Source organism: Saimiri boliviensis, chromosome 8, assembly GCF_048565385.1.
Source record: "Saimiri boliviensis isolate mSaiBol1 chromosome 8, mSaiBol1.pri, whole genome shotgun sequence".
NCBI lineage: Eukaryota > Metazoa > Chordata > Mammalia > Primates > Cebidae > Saimiri > Saimiri boliviensis.
In genome coordinates, this window is record NC_133456.1 from 11,346,276 (window position 1) to 11,360,002 (window position 13,727).

At 55.1% G+C, this 13,727-nt stretch overlaps 1 protein-coding gene across 2 annotated transcripts; it reads left to right on the forward strand.

The window, feature by feature from the left end:
- The first annotated feature begins 2,556 nt into the window (after positions 1–2,556).
- Positions 2,557–8,118, forward strand: HYAL2 (hyaluronidase 2). Of its 2 annotated transcripts, none has more exons than XM_003936624.4 (4): positions 2,557–2,699; positions 4,800–5,766; positions 6,881–6,970; positions 7,391–8,118. In XM_003936624.4, the coding sequence occupies exons 2-4, from the start codon at positions 4,846–4,848 to the stop codon at positions 7,799–7,801; spliced, it is 1,422 nt and encodes a 473-aa protein (XP_003936673.1). In that variant the 5' UTR covers positions 2,557–2,699; positions 4,800–4,845; the 3' UTR covers positions 7,802–8,118. The 2 variants fall into 2 exon arrangements, with proteins under 2 accessions (XP_003936673.1, XP_003936674.1); XM_003936625.4 differs by lacking the exon at positions 2,557–2,699 and adding an exon at positions 2,719–3,978.
- Positions 8,119–13,727: the final 5,609 nt, after the last annotated feature.

Genomic DNA, 13,727 nt, shown 5'->3' on the forward strand with positions numbered 1-13,727 from the left:
GGGGAGAGTTCAGGGACAGGCTTCTGAGTGTAGGGAGCTGGCCTCCCAGGTTTTGAACTTGTCAAGCCCAGAGCAGGATCACCATATCCAGCCTGGACTTGCAGTTCTGTGGGGTGTAGGGCTGAGGGCCCCACAGGGTCATGGGGTGAGCCTTATGCTGTGCTGAGGCACAGTATCTGAGAAATAAAGACAGGACACAGAAGTACAAAGAAAATGTAGCTGGGCTCAGGGGGCCGCACCACCTATGAGTGGAGTGAGGCGAGGCCCCGAATATCCAGAAGCATGAATATTTATTGTGTATAGGTTAGGGGGCAGGGCAGTGAGTGAAATCATCTTTAAGGATAGTGATAGGGTCGTGAGCAATAAAACATGGGGTCCACCCCCATTAGGTCACCTAGGCCAGGAGGTGGACAGTGCACAGCAAGGGGCCTGTTCCCATGAAGGCAAGGGAACTTGCTGTGTGCAGTAAGGGGTTCACCCCCATTAGGTCACCGTGGCTTGAAGGTGGGCCGTGCACAGTGAAGAGGGTGCAGTGTGCAATACTTCTATCTATGGGCAAACTACTAAGAAGATGTATAGGAGGATGCTTTAAGTCACAGAGCAGTGACTTAGCAGTGACTTAAGCAGTGACAGAGCTGTCAAGGTTACCACCACCTTCTGGCAGCTTCCAGTGGGTTCTATGGGAAGATGCTTTTCAAGCAGCACAGTAGCAAGAGCTGATAACGTTCACAGACATCAAGGTGTATTGCTGGTCTGAGGGCAGCCTTCCACAAGAACTGGAGCAAGGTCCTACAACTCCTTTATCAGGAGGAGTGGCTCTTGCCCCAAGCCTGCCATACAGCGGGTATCTTTATATACTGAACGCTGCTGCCTGGGCCATGGATTCTTGTCCTGGTATAACTGTTTTTCCCTTAAATCATGCTCTGCACTGTGTCTGCTCTAGGCATTCCTCCAATTATCACTGCTTATTCCTTAATGCATGCTGTGTACTGTGTCCAGTCTAGGCATTCCTCAGATTATGAACTAAGATATATTTATAGGTATATATGTAGGAAAATATTCTTTAGGCACTCATACTATCAACTATTATATGATTATATATAGAGGATTATATAAAGGGATTCTTCAAGCCCTAATTCTATAAACTAATATATGATTATAAAAGGAAATAGCTGAGTAGTAACACTATAAATTGAGATATTCCTCAGGCCCTAACTGTGCCAGAGTTCTGCTTAGCTCTCATTCCTCAGTGCCTATATGGGGGGTTACCCACAGTGGGGTGCCTCCCTATACCCCCCATAGGAAGCCAAATGAGGCCCTGTCATCCTCCATGGTCCCCCTCTACTGGCTGTTCAAGGCCCAGGGCTCTCCCATCCCAGATAGCATCCTATCTCCTACCACCACTGTCCCAGCCTGGGGGAACTCCCTGTGCTGGGCCTGCCCAGCTGACCCCAAAGCTGGAAACAATGGAGGTCAGGCAGCACTTCCCCACTCTCTCCCGCTGGGCTGTGCTCATTTCCTTCCTGCTGACTGCCTGAGGAAGTGTCCCTGCCCTGGGACAGTCTGGCCTAGCCTTTGTTTCCCCATGGGTCTCCACCCATGGTGCTTCCAAGGCCTCTGACCCCTGTGAAGCCAGCACAGTGGCACAAGGACACTGCATCTTCCCCTACCATGTCTTGGACTCCTTGGTCCTCAGGGCTAGACTCCAGGGTATTCACCTACCCCTCACACAGCCTTCTCTTGGGGGAGAGGCTCCTGGACATTGGGACATTGGGTTGCTGAGGGGTTGGCTCGGGGTGATTTGAGGGTAGGCTGACTTGGCTTCACCTCTGGAGAGGTCTGCTGGAACCTTCCTGCAGTCCTCCCTAGGGCCAGCCACAGGAACATCCCTCCTAGAGGAATATACCCCTTTCCTCATCCATGTTGTAAGAAGCCCCCTACTCTGGGTAGCAGATTCTGAAATCCACCCAGGAATGTCTTCCAGCACGAAAGCACTCTGCAGAACCCTCCCAGCCCCTGTCCCCTCCTCCCCAACCCACACAGTCACACTCACCAACACATTGTCCTCTCTGTCACACGGGATGCTTCTGCTCTCAATGGAAAAAAAAAAATGGACTCAGCTACTGGAAGTTCCCCGGATCCTTGCCCCCCAGGGCTAGCTCCCTTCTTTAGCACCTGCTCTGGGGGACCATCAGCTGAACACCCCCCAGGTATTTTGACTCCCAAAAGCACCACCATCTGACCCATCCTCTCACACCCTACTGGATTTGAGGATGGACCCCAACCCTAGGGGAGCAGTGAAGAGGTTCCTTAGTGTTGGAAGCTATGGGTGTGGGGGATATTGGCACCTGATCCTGAGCCCATAGCCTTCCTGTCACCTGGCGCAGCTGGCAGGGGCCAGATCCTACTCAGGAGAAGGGTGGGGAGGGCAGCCAGCCAGCAGGCATTCCGGAGGGAAACAGGGTCAAGGCGATCTCCTCCCCCGCGCCTGTTCCTGGCCCTTTCCTCTCAGGGGGCAGCAGGAAGTGAGGAGAAAGGGCTGGGATGGGAGGCGGGAGCGGATGGGAGGGAATGGGGTTTATCAAGTCCTCGGCGGGCTGCCCAGCGGGCAGCAGCTGGCGCAAGTAGCCTAGCTGGAGAGGCTCACCCCAGGAAGGAGGGAGGCCGCCGACCTACTGGGCCGACGGACTCCCACACAGGTGAGCCAGTGCAGACGACTGGTCTGCACCCCCACAGATGCGCTCGAGCAGCGCTCCCTGCCTCTCCTGGCTCTTGGGAGGGTTAGGGGCTGCCGGGGCAGACGCGGGCCCTATGGGGAACTGAGTTTCCCACAAGGGAGCGGACCTAGGAAGAGCCGAGGTGGTCTCGAACGGGGCTCGCCAGGGTCCAGCTCTAAGCCTGCTCCCCACCGGAAGGGGCCTGTGGAGCGTAGAGGGCTCTGGATACGGGGTGGAAACCCTGGGAGAACCCTCTTGCTGGGTCTCTCGGAGGTCCAGCCAGAAACTGCTGCAAGGTGTGGCAGCTTCCTCGGGGTTGAGAGGGAGCCAGGCTCCCAGAGGACCTGAGACTGGGCAGAAAAGAACAGAATCTCAGGGATGACTGGCCCGCCCTGATGCGAGTCAAGGAGGGGGGCGCCCAACCCCCTACACCCCTCTGAGCTTCCCTGTCCCCAGCCCCGCCGGCCAAGCCGCTCGCTACCCATAATCGGGGTGCCAGGACAATGACTGCCTTGGCCCTCCCCGGGCAGGCTAAGAAGCGGTACTTGGCCCCTTCTCTCAGTCTGGCAGAGGGCGGGGCCTCCCTTTAGACAGCAGATCAGAGAAGGGGGCCCCTGATTCGTGGGAGGCGGGGCATTACTGAGACCAGAGGTCGCCTCAGGTCAAAGTCCCTTTTACCACACAAAGGGGCCCCACAGCTGGCGTCTACGTTCGGGGGTGCAGAGCCAGATCTGTGCTGCCCCCCGCCAACCGCGGAGTACCACAGCATCTCCTGACGGCCGAGCGGGGAAACACCTCCTCCTGTTCCCCTCCCCGTCGCCCACCACGTCCCTCACACTGTCCCTTTAAGGGGCTGGCGGCGCCGCGGAGCGGGCGGGACTGTACCACCGGCCTCGGGCTGCAAGGGGGAACATTTCAGGCTGACTGGCGCTTGTGACTGAGACTCCTAGAGAAAGCCCTGCTCAGAGGGGCCTTAGGATTCCAGATGGGTGGCCAAGTTCCTCTTCAGAGGACCTGGGGATCTTCGCGCCCGAAACGCGGCACTGGCACCGAAAAAGGCGGAACACACCTTCCCGACCCGGTCGCAAGTCCAGTCCCGGGCCCACCTCCACAGTGGAGTCTTAAAGGGCCCGCGGGCCTGGGGGCGGAACCAGCAGAGGCGCTGAGCCGGGGCCGCGCCTGGGCGAACGGCCGGAGCGGGCTGAGCTGGGCCCGGGATGGCGGTGGCCCTGGCGCGGGTCCCGGTCGCGCTCCGCGCGAGGTGAGGGCGGGCGGTGCAAACCTGGCGGCTCTCTCTCTTTGGGCTGGGGTCTGAATCCCCGGGGGTGCTCGCGGAGCGGCGGCCCAGAAACCCTACCCCCACCCGGCTGGGCGCAGGCCCCACGTGCGGGGCGGGGGCGGGGTCCCGCACAAAGGCCAGGGGGAGCGCGCTCTAGCCCTGAGCGGCTGGGCGGGGGAGGCGGGCGCGCGCATTCCCCGTGGCGGTGTAGGGAAGGGCTGATCTGCCGGCGCCGCTGTGGGAGGTCCGCTGACCCTTTGTCCCCGCGGGGCCTCTAAGCCGGGAGAGTTTCAGCACTCGAGAGAAAGTCCTGACAGCCTCACTCTTTTGCCGGGCCGGTGTTACACGGATAGAAGCCTCGAGGCTGCCTTCCTTCTAGCTTCCTAGCCTCCAGGAGCTGAACCCTGCTTTACCCAAATGCTCTCGTTTCTCTGGATCAAGGGTTCTTCACGGTATACAGGGTGGGCATCAGGGGTTCAGGGTTCTCTGAAACCGTATACTTCATAGTATGCAGGCATATATGTGACTGGTGAGCCCCATTTATCCAATTCTTAAAAGGGTCACAGACCTAATAGAGATTTCTGCCCAGCCATAGGCTACCTGCTCCAGGAAGGAGCCTTGTGCTCTGGCAGTGAGTTCCCAGGGTGTCTTGCCTGCCCTGCAGTGGCCTGTGATCTCTCAAACCTGTTACAGCCATGAGCACAATGCCCCACACAGCATGGGCTTTGGGAGCATAGAGGGACTTAAGGTAGGCACCTCCAGGATTCCCCAGACTGACTTGTTGTCCCCCACCCTTCTTCCAGTTCCTGAGCTGGTGCCAGGCAGGTGACACTTCCTGCAGCCCCCAGCATGCGGGTAGGCCCAGGCCCCGCCGTCACACTGGCCCTGGTGCTGGCGGTGGCATGGGCCATGGAGCTCAAGCCCACAGCACCACCCATCTTCACGGGCCGCCCCTTTGTGGTGGCATGGGACGTGCCCACACAGGACTGTGGCCCACGTCTCAAGGTGCCACTGGACCTGAATGCCTTTGACGTGCAGGCCTCACCTAATGAAGGTTTTGTGAACCAGAATATCACCATCTTCTACCGCGACCGTCTAGGCCTGTATCCACGCTTCGATTCTGCGGGAAGATCTGTGCATGGTGGTGTGCCACAGAATGGCAGCCTCTGGGCACACCTGCAGATGCTGCGGGATCATGTGGAGCACTACATTCGGACACCAGAGCCTGCGGGGCTGGCGGTTATTGACTGGGAAGACTGGCGGCCTGTGTGGGTGCGCAACTGGCAGGACAAAGATGTGTACCGCCGGTCATCACGCCAGCTGGTGGCCAGTCGTCACCCTGACTGGCAAGCAGACCGCGTAGTCAAGCAGGCACAATATGAGTTTGAGTGTGCAGCACGGCAGTTCATGCTGGAGACACTGCGTTATGTCAAGGCAGTGCGGCCCCGGCATCTCTGGGGCTTCTACCTCTTTCCTGACTGCTACAATCATGATTATGTGCAGAACTGGGAGAGCTATACAGGCCGCTGCCCTGATGTTGAAGTGGCCCGCAACGACCAGCTGGCCTGGCTGTGGGCTAACAGCACAGCCCTTTTCCCATCTGTCTACCTGGATGAGACACTCGCTTCCTCCGCCCATGGCCGCAACTTTGTGAGCTTCCGTGTTCAGGAGGCCCTTCGTGTGGCTCACACCCACCATGCCAACCATGCACTCCCAGTCTACGTCTTCACACGGCCCACCTATAGCCGCAGGCTCAGGGGGCTGAGTGAGGTATGTCTCCAGGGCCCTGCCTTTTTCCTCCTTGAGGGTCTACTGAACATTTGGGGTACCAGGGGCCACTATAGGACTATGCATACCTATGGTTTATTGGCTGCTCCACATCCCCTCAAATATTTTCTCTCTAGGCCGGGCTCGGTGGCTCAAGCCTGTAATCCCAGCACTTTGGGAGGCCGAGGCGGGTGGATCACGAGGTCAAGAGATCGAGACCATCCTGGTCAACATGATGAAACCCCGTCTCTACTAAAAATACAAAAAATTAGCTGAGCATGGTGGCGCGTGCCTGCAATCCCAGCTACTCAGGAGGCTGAGGCAGGAGAATTGCCTGAACCCAGGAGGCGGAGGTTGCGGTGAACCGAGATCGCGCCATTGCACTCCAGCCTGGGTAACAAGAGCGAAACTCCGTCTAAAAAAAAAAAAAAAATTTCTCTCTAAACTCAAAGGCTGACATCATCCCCATTTTTCAGATGAGAACAATTGAGGCACAGAAATGCTGAGAAGTTTGCCCAAAGCTACCTAGCAAATCCAGACCAGAACAGAGACTGGGGCTCAGGCATTCTAACTTTGGAGTCCATCCTGATCGCTGCACCCTAGGCTCGAGTGTGCCCTTGGCTTGGGAAACAGGCCCAAAAGTGGGGTGGGAATGGACTTAAAACATTTAAGAAGAAAGCAGCCAGGCTCGGTGGCTCAAGCCTGTAATCCCAGCACTTTGGGAGGCCGAGGTGGGTGGATCACGAGGTCAAGAGATCGAGACCATCCTGGTCAAAATGGTGAAACCCCGTCTCTACTAAAAATACAAAAAATTAGCTGGGCATGGTGGCACGTGCCTGTAATCCCAGCTACTCAGGAGGCTGAGGCAGGAGAATTGCCTGAACCCAAGAGTCGGAGATTGCAGTGAGCCGAGATCGCGCCATTGCACTCCAGCCTGGGTAACGAGCGAAACTCCATCTCAAAAAAAAAAAAGAAGGAAGCAAAACAGATGAGCCTCTGCCTGGAGGTTGGGCTGGGAGGTCAGCAGGTTGAAACAGGCTGGTGCCTGACTGCCCTGTCTGTCCCTGCCACCCTGTGGTTTCAGTCTTCCCCAGTGACCATCCCTTTTCTTGAATAGATGGACCTCATCTCTACCATTGGCGAGAGTGCAGCCCTGGGCGCAGCTGGTGTCATCCTCTGGGGCGACGCAGGGTACACTACAAGCACGGTAAGTGAGACCCAGCCTGCCAGATCTCAGTCTACGGGATAGGCAGAGAGTTAGGGTCTTTGACTACCAACCTCAGATGGGCAAACCTAGTTCAGTCCCCTTGTCTGTCTCCCACCCGAGGCATCCTGGGTCCCAACAGAGAAGGAGGTCACCCCTGCCCTGCTCTCAGGAAAGAGGAAATGCTGTCCTGAACAGCTGTTGAGTTCCATCCTTCCCCATCTGCCCAACTGGGTTCCGGTCTCTGCCCCCACCCACTTCTCGGCAGGAAGAGGGACCGTGTGTCTCAGGCACAGATTGAATGCACAAATGTGTGCAGTTAAAATAAGGTATGGTCATCATAGTGTGGACACAGAGTTTCCGTCTGGGCCTGTGGGCTGAGACAGCTGACTCTGACCTATGGTCCTTGGCTTCTGCCTCCAGGAGACCTGCCAGTACCTCAAGGATTACCTGACACGGCTGCTGGTCCCCTACGTGGTCAATGTGTCCTGGGCCACCCAATATTGCAGTTGGGCCCAATGCCATGGCCATGGGCGCTGTGTGCGCCGCAACCCCAGTGCCAGTACCTTCCTGCATCTCAGCGCCAACAGCTTCCGCCTAGTGCCTGGCCGTGCACCTGGTGAGCCCCAGCTGCGACCTGTGGGGAATCTCAGCTCGGCTGACCGTCACCACCTGCAGACACACTTCCGCTGCCAGTGCTACTTGGGCTGGGGTGGTGAGCAATGCCAGTGGGACTATAGGCAGGCAGCTGGGGGTGCCAGTGAGGCCTGGGCTGGGTCCCACCTCACCAGTCTGCTGGCTCTGGCAGCCCTGGCCTTTTCCTGGACCTTGTAGGGGTCTCCTGCCTAGTTGCCCAGCAGACTGGCCTCTACCACAAGGGCTCTCTTAGGCATATAGGAGCCTGCAGGGGGTGGACAAACTGGAGTCTGGAGTGGGCAGAGCCTGCAGGATGCCCAGGAGGGCATCTATAACAGCTCGAACCCCCCTGTTCTAAGGGGGAGGGGAAGTCCCCTGGGAGGCCCCTTCTCTCCCTGCCAGAGGGGAAGGAGGATACAGCTGGGCTGGGGAGGACCTGACCCTACTCTCTTGCCTTGGATAGTTTATTATTATTATTTTGGGGTCTCTTTTGTAAATTAAATATAAAACAACCACTTCTCTGCTTGGAACTTGTACCTGGGCTAGAGTATGTGAGAGAGTCCAGAATCTCCCATGGGGTTTGAGCCCAGCTCTGTCTCTATGAAACCCTCTGCTGGGGGCTTCTCAAGTAAGATATATTCCCCAAGACCTGGGGTCCCAGAGCTGCCCACTCTGGAACTGTTCTGCTGGGGCAGGAGCCACTGGAAGTGAAGGGACCCACATTCCATCCCAACACCAAAGACCTTGCTTTCTCCAATATTGGTTGCAAGGGAATTGGGCCTCACCTTGTGTGAGGGAGGGGGTTCATTGTGTTGCTACCACTTGCCCCTGTCCCCGCAGCCGGGCCAGTGCCATCTTCTTTGCCAACCCAGGGAGAAACGTTTGATCTTCCCTGCAGGTCCCAGAGGCAAGTGTGTCTCCTCCACTCCCTGCTCCCAAGGGCAGTGGACTCCAGCCACATGCACCTCTCATCACGGTCACAGCCCTCCCTCAGATCTGGTGGTGGGAGGTGGGCAGGGGATTGGGATCTGAATCCTGAGGTTCAGTCCCTGTCCCATTCTGGAGATGCCTGATGGGGCTAGAAGGAAGCATCTTGGGCCTGGGTGTGGGAGAGCACGGCTAGTCTCTCCCCAACGAAAGAAGGAGCAGCTGGAGTCACCAGCTCTGAGATGCTTCACTAGCCCTGCCTCTGACGGGAGTGCATTCTGCCCCTCCCCTCAGCCCGCAACCCCAAACCTGGGGTCCCATCCGTGTCCATGATGACTCATCATGCAGCCCTGCTTCAAGAGATTCTGGCTCTGGGGAGACTGACTCAAGAAGCCACTGAGTGGCAAGGGCAGCCAGCAGCAGAGAAGCAGGAGTGATGCCTTTGGAGGTGCTTCCCACATTGGGTTCTGAAAGGTGAAAGTGGCAGCTCGATGCTTGGGAAGAAGTCGTGGGCAGAGGCTGGAGGAAGTTGGAGTGGGTAAAGGTGAACATGGAGTTCAGGGCTGATGTGTGGCTTAGGGGCTGCTGTGGGCAGAGGCAAGAGGGGCAGCCCTAGAGCAGCACCAGGCCTGACTTGGCCTGATGATGGAGATGGCCTCACCATTCAGTAAACACTGAGCACGCAGTGCGCCTGTGCTGGGAATGCATCCGTGAATCACCCCAACAAAGACCCCTGTCCTTGTGGGAGTGACAAAGTAGAGGTAGATGCACACTAGATGTGAAGACCAAGATGCCAGATAGGAGAAAGAAGCCCGGCCAAGCCAGTGCCAACCCAGTTTGTAATGACAGCCTTCCCTCACCTCTCTTGCCGGTGATGGGTAGAGAGTGAAGAGGAGAGAGTGAGGTGGCAGCACCGGAAAGGTGACTTGGTAAATTCACACACTAAAGGAGGCAGACACAGAAGTGGAGCAGTCTCAGGTGCTCATGGCCATGGTGTGGGAAGGCCAGGCTGGAGAGAAGATTCAGGTGTTGGTCAATAAAGTGATGGGCCGGGTGCAGTGGCTCACCCCTGTAATCCCAGCACTTTGGGAGGCTGAGGCGGGTGGATCACTTGAGGCCAGGAGTTCAAGAACAGCCTGGCCAACATGCCGAAACCCTGTCTCTACTAAAAGTAAAAAAATTAGCCGGCCGTGATGGTGCACGCCTGTAGTCCCAGCGGCTTGGTCATCCGAGGCACAAGAATAACTTGAGCCCAGGAGGTTGCAGTGAGTGGAGATTGCACCACTGCACTCCAGCCAGGGTGACAAGTAAGACTCTGTCTCAAAAAAAAAAAAGTTGGGCCGGGCGTGGTGGCTCACACCTGTAATCCCAGCAATTTGGGAGGCCGAGGCAGGTGGATCACGAGGTCAAGAGATCGAGACCATCCTGGTCAACATGGTGAAACCTCGTCTCTACTAAAAATACAAAAAATTAGCTGGGCATGGTGGCACATGCCTATAATCCCAGCTACTCGGGAGGCTAAGGCAGAAGAATTGCCTGAACCCAGGAGGCGGAGGTTGCAGTGAGCCGAGATCGCGCCATTGCACTTCAGCCTGGGTAACAAGAGTGAAACTCCGTCTCAAAAAAAAAAAAAAAAAAAAAATTTGCAACAATAAGATGATGGTGCTCAACAATGGGACAGCAAGAAAGGAGAAAGGAGCTGTGGCCTGTCCCCCACACCTGTGACCCCCTCCACACAAATGGGGTCCATGTATACCTGTGAGCTACCCTACCCATACCCAACACACAGAGGTGATCCAGACCACACCACTGTGACCTTTCCCACCTAACTATGTGCCCTATATCCCTGTAACCCCTCCCATGTATGACCCCACACAGCTGTTACCTTTTCCACATAGCTGTGACTGTTCCTGCACAGCTGTGACCTGTACCCATCCAGCTGTGACCTCCTCCATACAAGCCTATATGAATCTCATATTTCTTCCCCTGGGGGACCTGGAAGACAGTCCTAGGGAAAGTGCAACTCAGGGAGAGCCAGCACAGTTCTGTGGGGAAGGTGGGGAGTGGGCAGGAGTAAGGTAATGGGGAGTGATGCGGGTCAGAGGCTCAGGTGTTGCACAGCAGAGACAGCAGGTCCATCAAGTTGATGGACCCCAGACACACTCATAGACACGACTTGTACCAATCCAATCTGACCAGCCCAGTAGGAGCAGGCCCTGTAGGTGGGCAAGGCACTGGGGTGGAGGAGGACTTCAGGCACCCTCAGCTTCTATTTGCGGTTCCACCATTAGAGCTTCTCCCTTGAACTCAGGCCAGCTGGAGAATGTTGGCCTGGTGGTTGCCTGGATTATGCCAACTGCATTGCTAGGTTTCTGGGGGCACCAGGAGGTGGCATGAATCCTCAAGGAGAGAGGTGGGGGGCTGCCTTGATGTTCTGTTCTCTTAACCCTCAAAAGTTGTGCCAGGCTTCTGGGCCTACATGGTCATTACGCTGGGACCCTGCTTCTTGAACAGGAGCAGCAGTCACCACTTCTGGGGCTTGATCCTGTGCACAAGTCTCATCCTGTCCCCAGGACCTTGGGCCCTTCTCTCCCTCACCCTTGCCAGCTTTTCTATCCCATGCAGCCTGGAGGACCAAGCCCAGGTGGTAGTCAAGCTGAGGTGAGTTTCATTGCTTCAATGGCCACCGGTGCCAGGGGTGGCCTGGCTCAGTCTCAAGATTGTTTTTTGTTTCTCCATTCCTTCTCCCTATTTTCTCTTCACAGGACATGAGACTTCATGCCTGCTCTGATCCAGGAGCAGTCACTTGGGCAGGGACAGGTGTTTCCTTCACCCCGCCCTGGCAGGCAAGTCTGGGCCTAAGCACCTAGCAGGTCTCAATAACCAGCTTTTGAATCAGCTGTGAACCCAGAAAATCTGAGACAGGTCTCAGTTAACTTAGAAAGTATTTTACCAAGGTTGAGGACATGCCCGCGGCATAGCCTCAGGAAGTCCTCAGGACATGTGGCCAAGATGGCTGGGGCACAGCTTGGTTTCATACATTTTAGGGAGACATGAGACATCAATATATAAGAAGCACATTAGTTCCAGAAAGAAAGGCGGAGACAGCTCAAAGCAAGCTCCCAGGCTCAAAGCACTGGGGACTTCTAGGTTACAGATAGGTGAGATACAGATGGTTGCATTCTTTTGAGTTTCTGGTAAATCTTTCCAAAGGAGGCAATCAGAATATGCATGGATCTCTGTGAGAAAAGGATGACTTGAATAGAATGGGACGTAGATTTGTCCTGAGTTGCAGCTTGAAGAGGCCCAAGATCTTTTCCTTTCATATTTCCCCCATTTTCTTTTTAAAAATATTTTGGAGCCGGGCGCGGTGGCTCAAGCCTGTAATCCCAGCACTTTGGGAGGCTGAGGTGGGTGGATCACGAGGTCAAGAGATTGAGACCATCCTGGTCAACATGGTGAAACCCCATCTCTACTAAAAATACTAAAAATTAGTTGGGCATGGTGGCGAGCGCCTGTAATCCCAGCTACTCAGGAGGCTGAGGCAGGAGAATTGCCTGAACCCAGGAGGTGAAGGTTGCAGTGAGCCGAGATCGCGCCATTGCACTCCAGACTGGGCAACAAGAGCGAAACTCTGTCTCAAAAAATAAAATAAAATAAAATAAAAATATTTTGGAGAAAGCATTTTGCAAGAAAATGAGTCTCTGGTCTCAGGTTTCATCTGACCTCTCATGGCTAGATATAGGTCTGGAAAGCTTATTTTTAGCATGTTGTGAAGTCTCATGTCCTGTGAGGGAAAATAGGAGGAATGGAGAAACAAAAAACAACAGGCTGGGCACGGTGGCTCAGGCCTGTAATCCCAGCACTTTGGGAGGCTGAGGTAGGTGGATCACCTGTGGTTCGAGACCAGCCTGGCCAATATGGTGAAATCCCATCTCTACTAAAAATACAAAATGAGCTCTACTAAAAATGCAAAAATAAGCTGGGCGTGGTGGGACATGCCTGTAATCCCAGCTACTTGGGAGGCTGAGACAGAAGAATCACCTGAACCCGGGAGGCAGAGGTTTCGGTGAGCCGAGATCGCACCATTGCACTCCAGCTTCGGCAACAAGAGTGAAACTACAGCTCGGAAAAAACAAAACAAACAAAAAAAAAAAACAGTCCTGGAAAAACATAGGCCACATTACTCTGAAGTCCATACATTAGTAAGCAGGTATGAAAGGCTTATATATGTAAACAGATTACTGTTATTTTCTTCTGAAGTGTAAGTTGTCTGGCTTTTTAAAGAAAACACCGTTTTGCCGGGCGCGGTGGCTCAAGCCTGTAATCCCAGCACTTTGGGAGGCCGAGGCGGGTGGATCACGAGGTTGAGAGATCGAGACCATCTTGGTCAACATGATGAAACCCTGTCTCTACTAAAAATACAAAAAATTAAGCCGGGCGCAGTGGCTCAAGCCTGTAATCCCAGCACTTTGGGAGGCCGAGGAGGGTGGATCATGAGGTCAAAAGATCAAGACCATCCTGGTCAACATGGTGAAACCCCGTCTCTACTAAAAAATACAAAAAATTAGCTGGGCATGGTGGTGCGTGCCTGTAATCCCAGCTACTCAGGAGGCTGAGGCAGGAGAATTGCCTGAACCCAGGAGGCGGAGGTTGCGGTGAGCCAAGATCGTGCCATTGCACTCCAGCCTGGGTAACAAGAGTGAAACTCTGTCTCAAAAAAAAAAAAAAAAAAAAATTAGCTGGGCATGGTGGCACGTGCCTGTAATCCCAGCTACTTAGGAGGCTGAGGCAGGAGAATTGTCTGAACCCAGGAGGCGGAGGTTGCGGTGAGCCGAGATCGCGCCACTGCACTCCAGCCTGGGTAACAAGAGGGAAACTCCGTCTCAAAAAAAAAAAAAGAAAGAAAAAGAAAACACCGTTTTGCCCCGGTGGCTCATGCCTGTAATCCCAGCACTTTGGGAGGCAGAGGTGGGTGGATCACGAGGTCAAGAGATCGAGACCATCCTGGTCAACATGGTGAAACCCCGTCTCTACTAAAAATACAAAAAATTAGCTGGGCATGGTGGCGCGTGCCTGTAATCCCAGCTACTCAGGAGGCAGAGGCAGGAGAATTGCCCGAACCCAGGAGGCGGAGGTTGCGGTGAGCCGAGATTGCGCCATTGCACTCTAGCCTGGGTAACGAGCGAAACTTCGT

Bases quoted from the DNA above. Each gene is read 5' to 3' on its own strand.
- HYAL2 (XM_003936624.4), top strand. From the start codon at position 4,846: ATGCGGGTAGGCCCAGGCCCCGCCGTCACACTGGCCCTGGTGCTGGCG. The intron at 5,767-6,880 runs GTATGTCTCCAG...TTTCTTGAATAG, and splicing joins GGCTCAGGGGGCTGAGTGAG to ATGGACCTCATCTCTACCAT. The intron at 6,971-7,390 runs GTAAGTGAGACC...TTCTGCCTCCAG, and splicing joins CAGGGTACACTACAAGCACG to GAGACCTGCCAGTACCTCAA.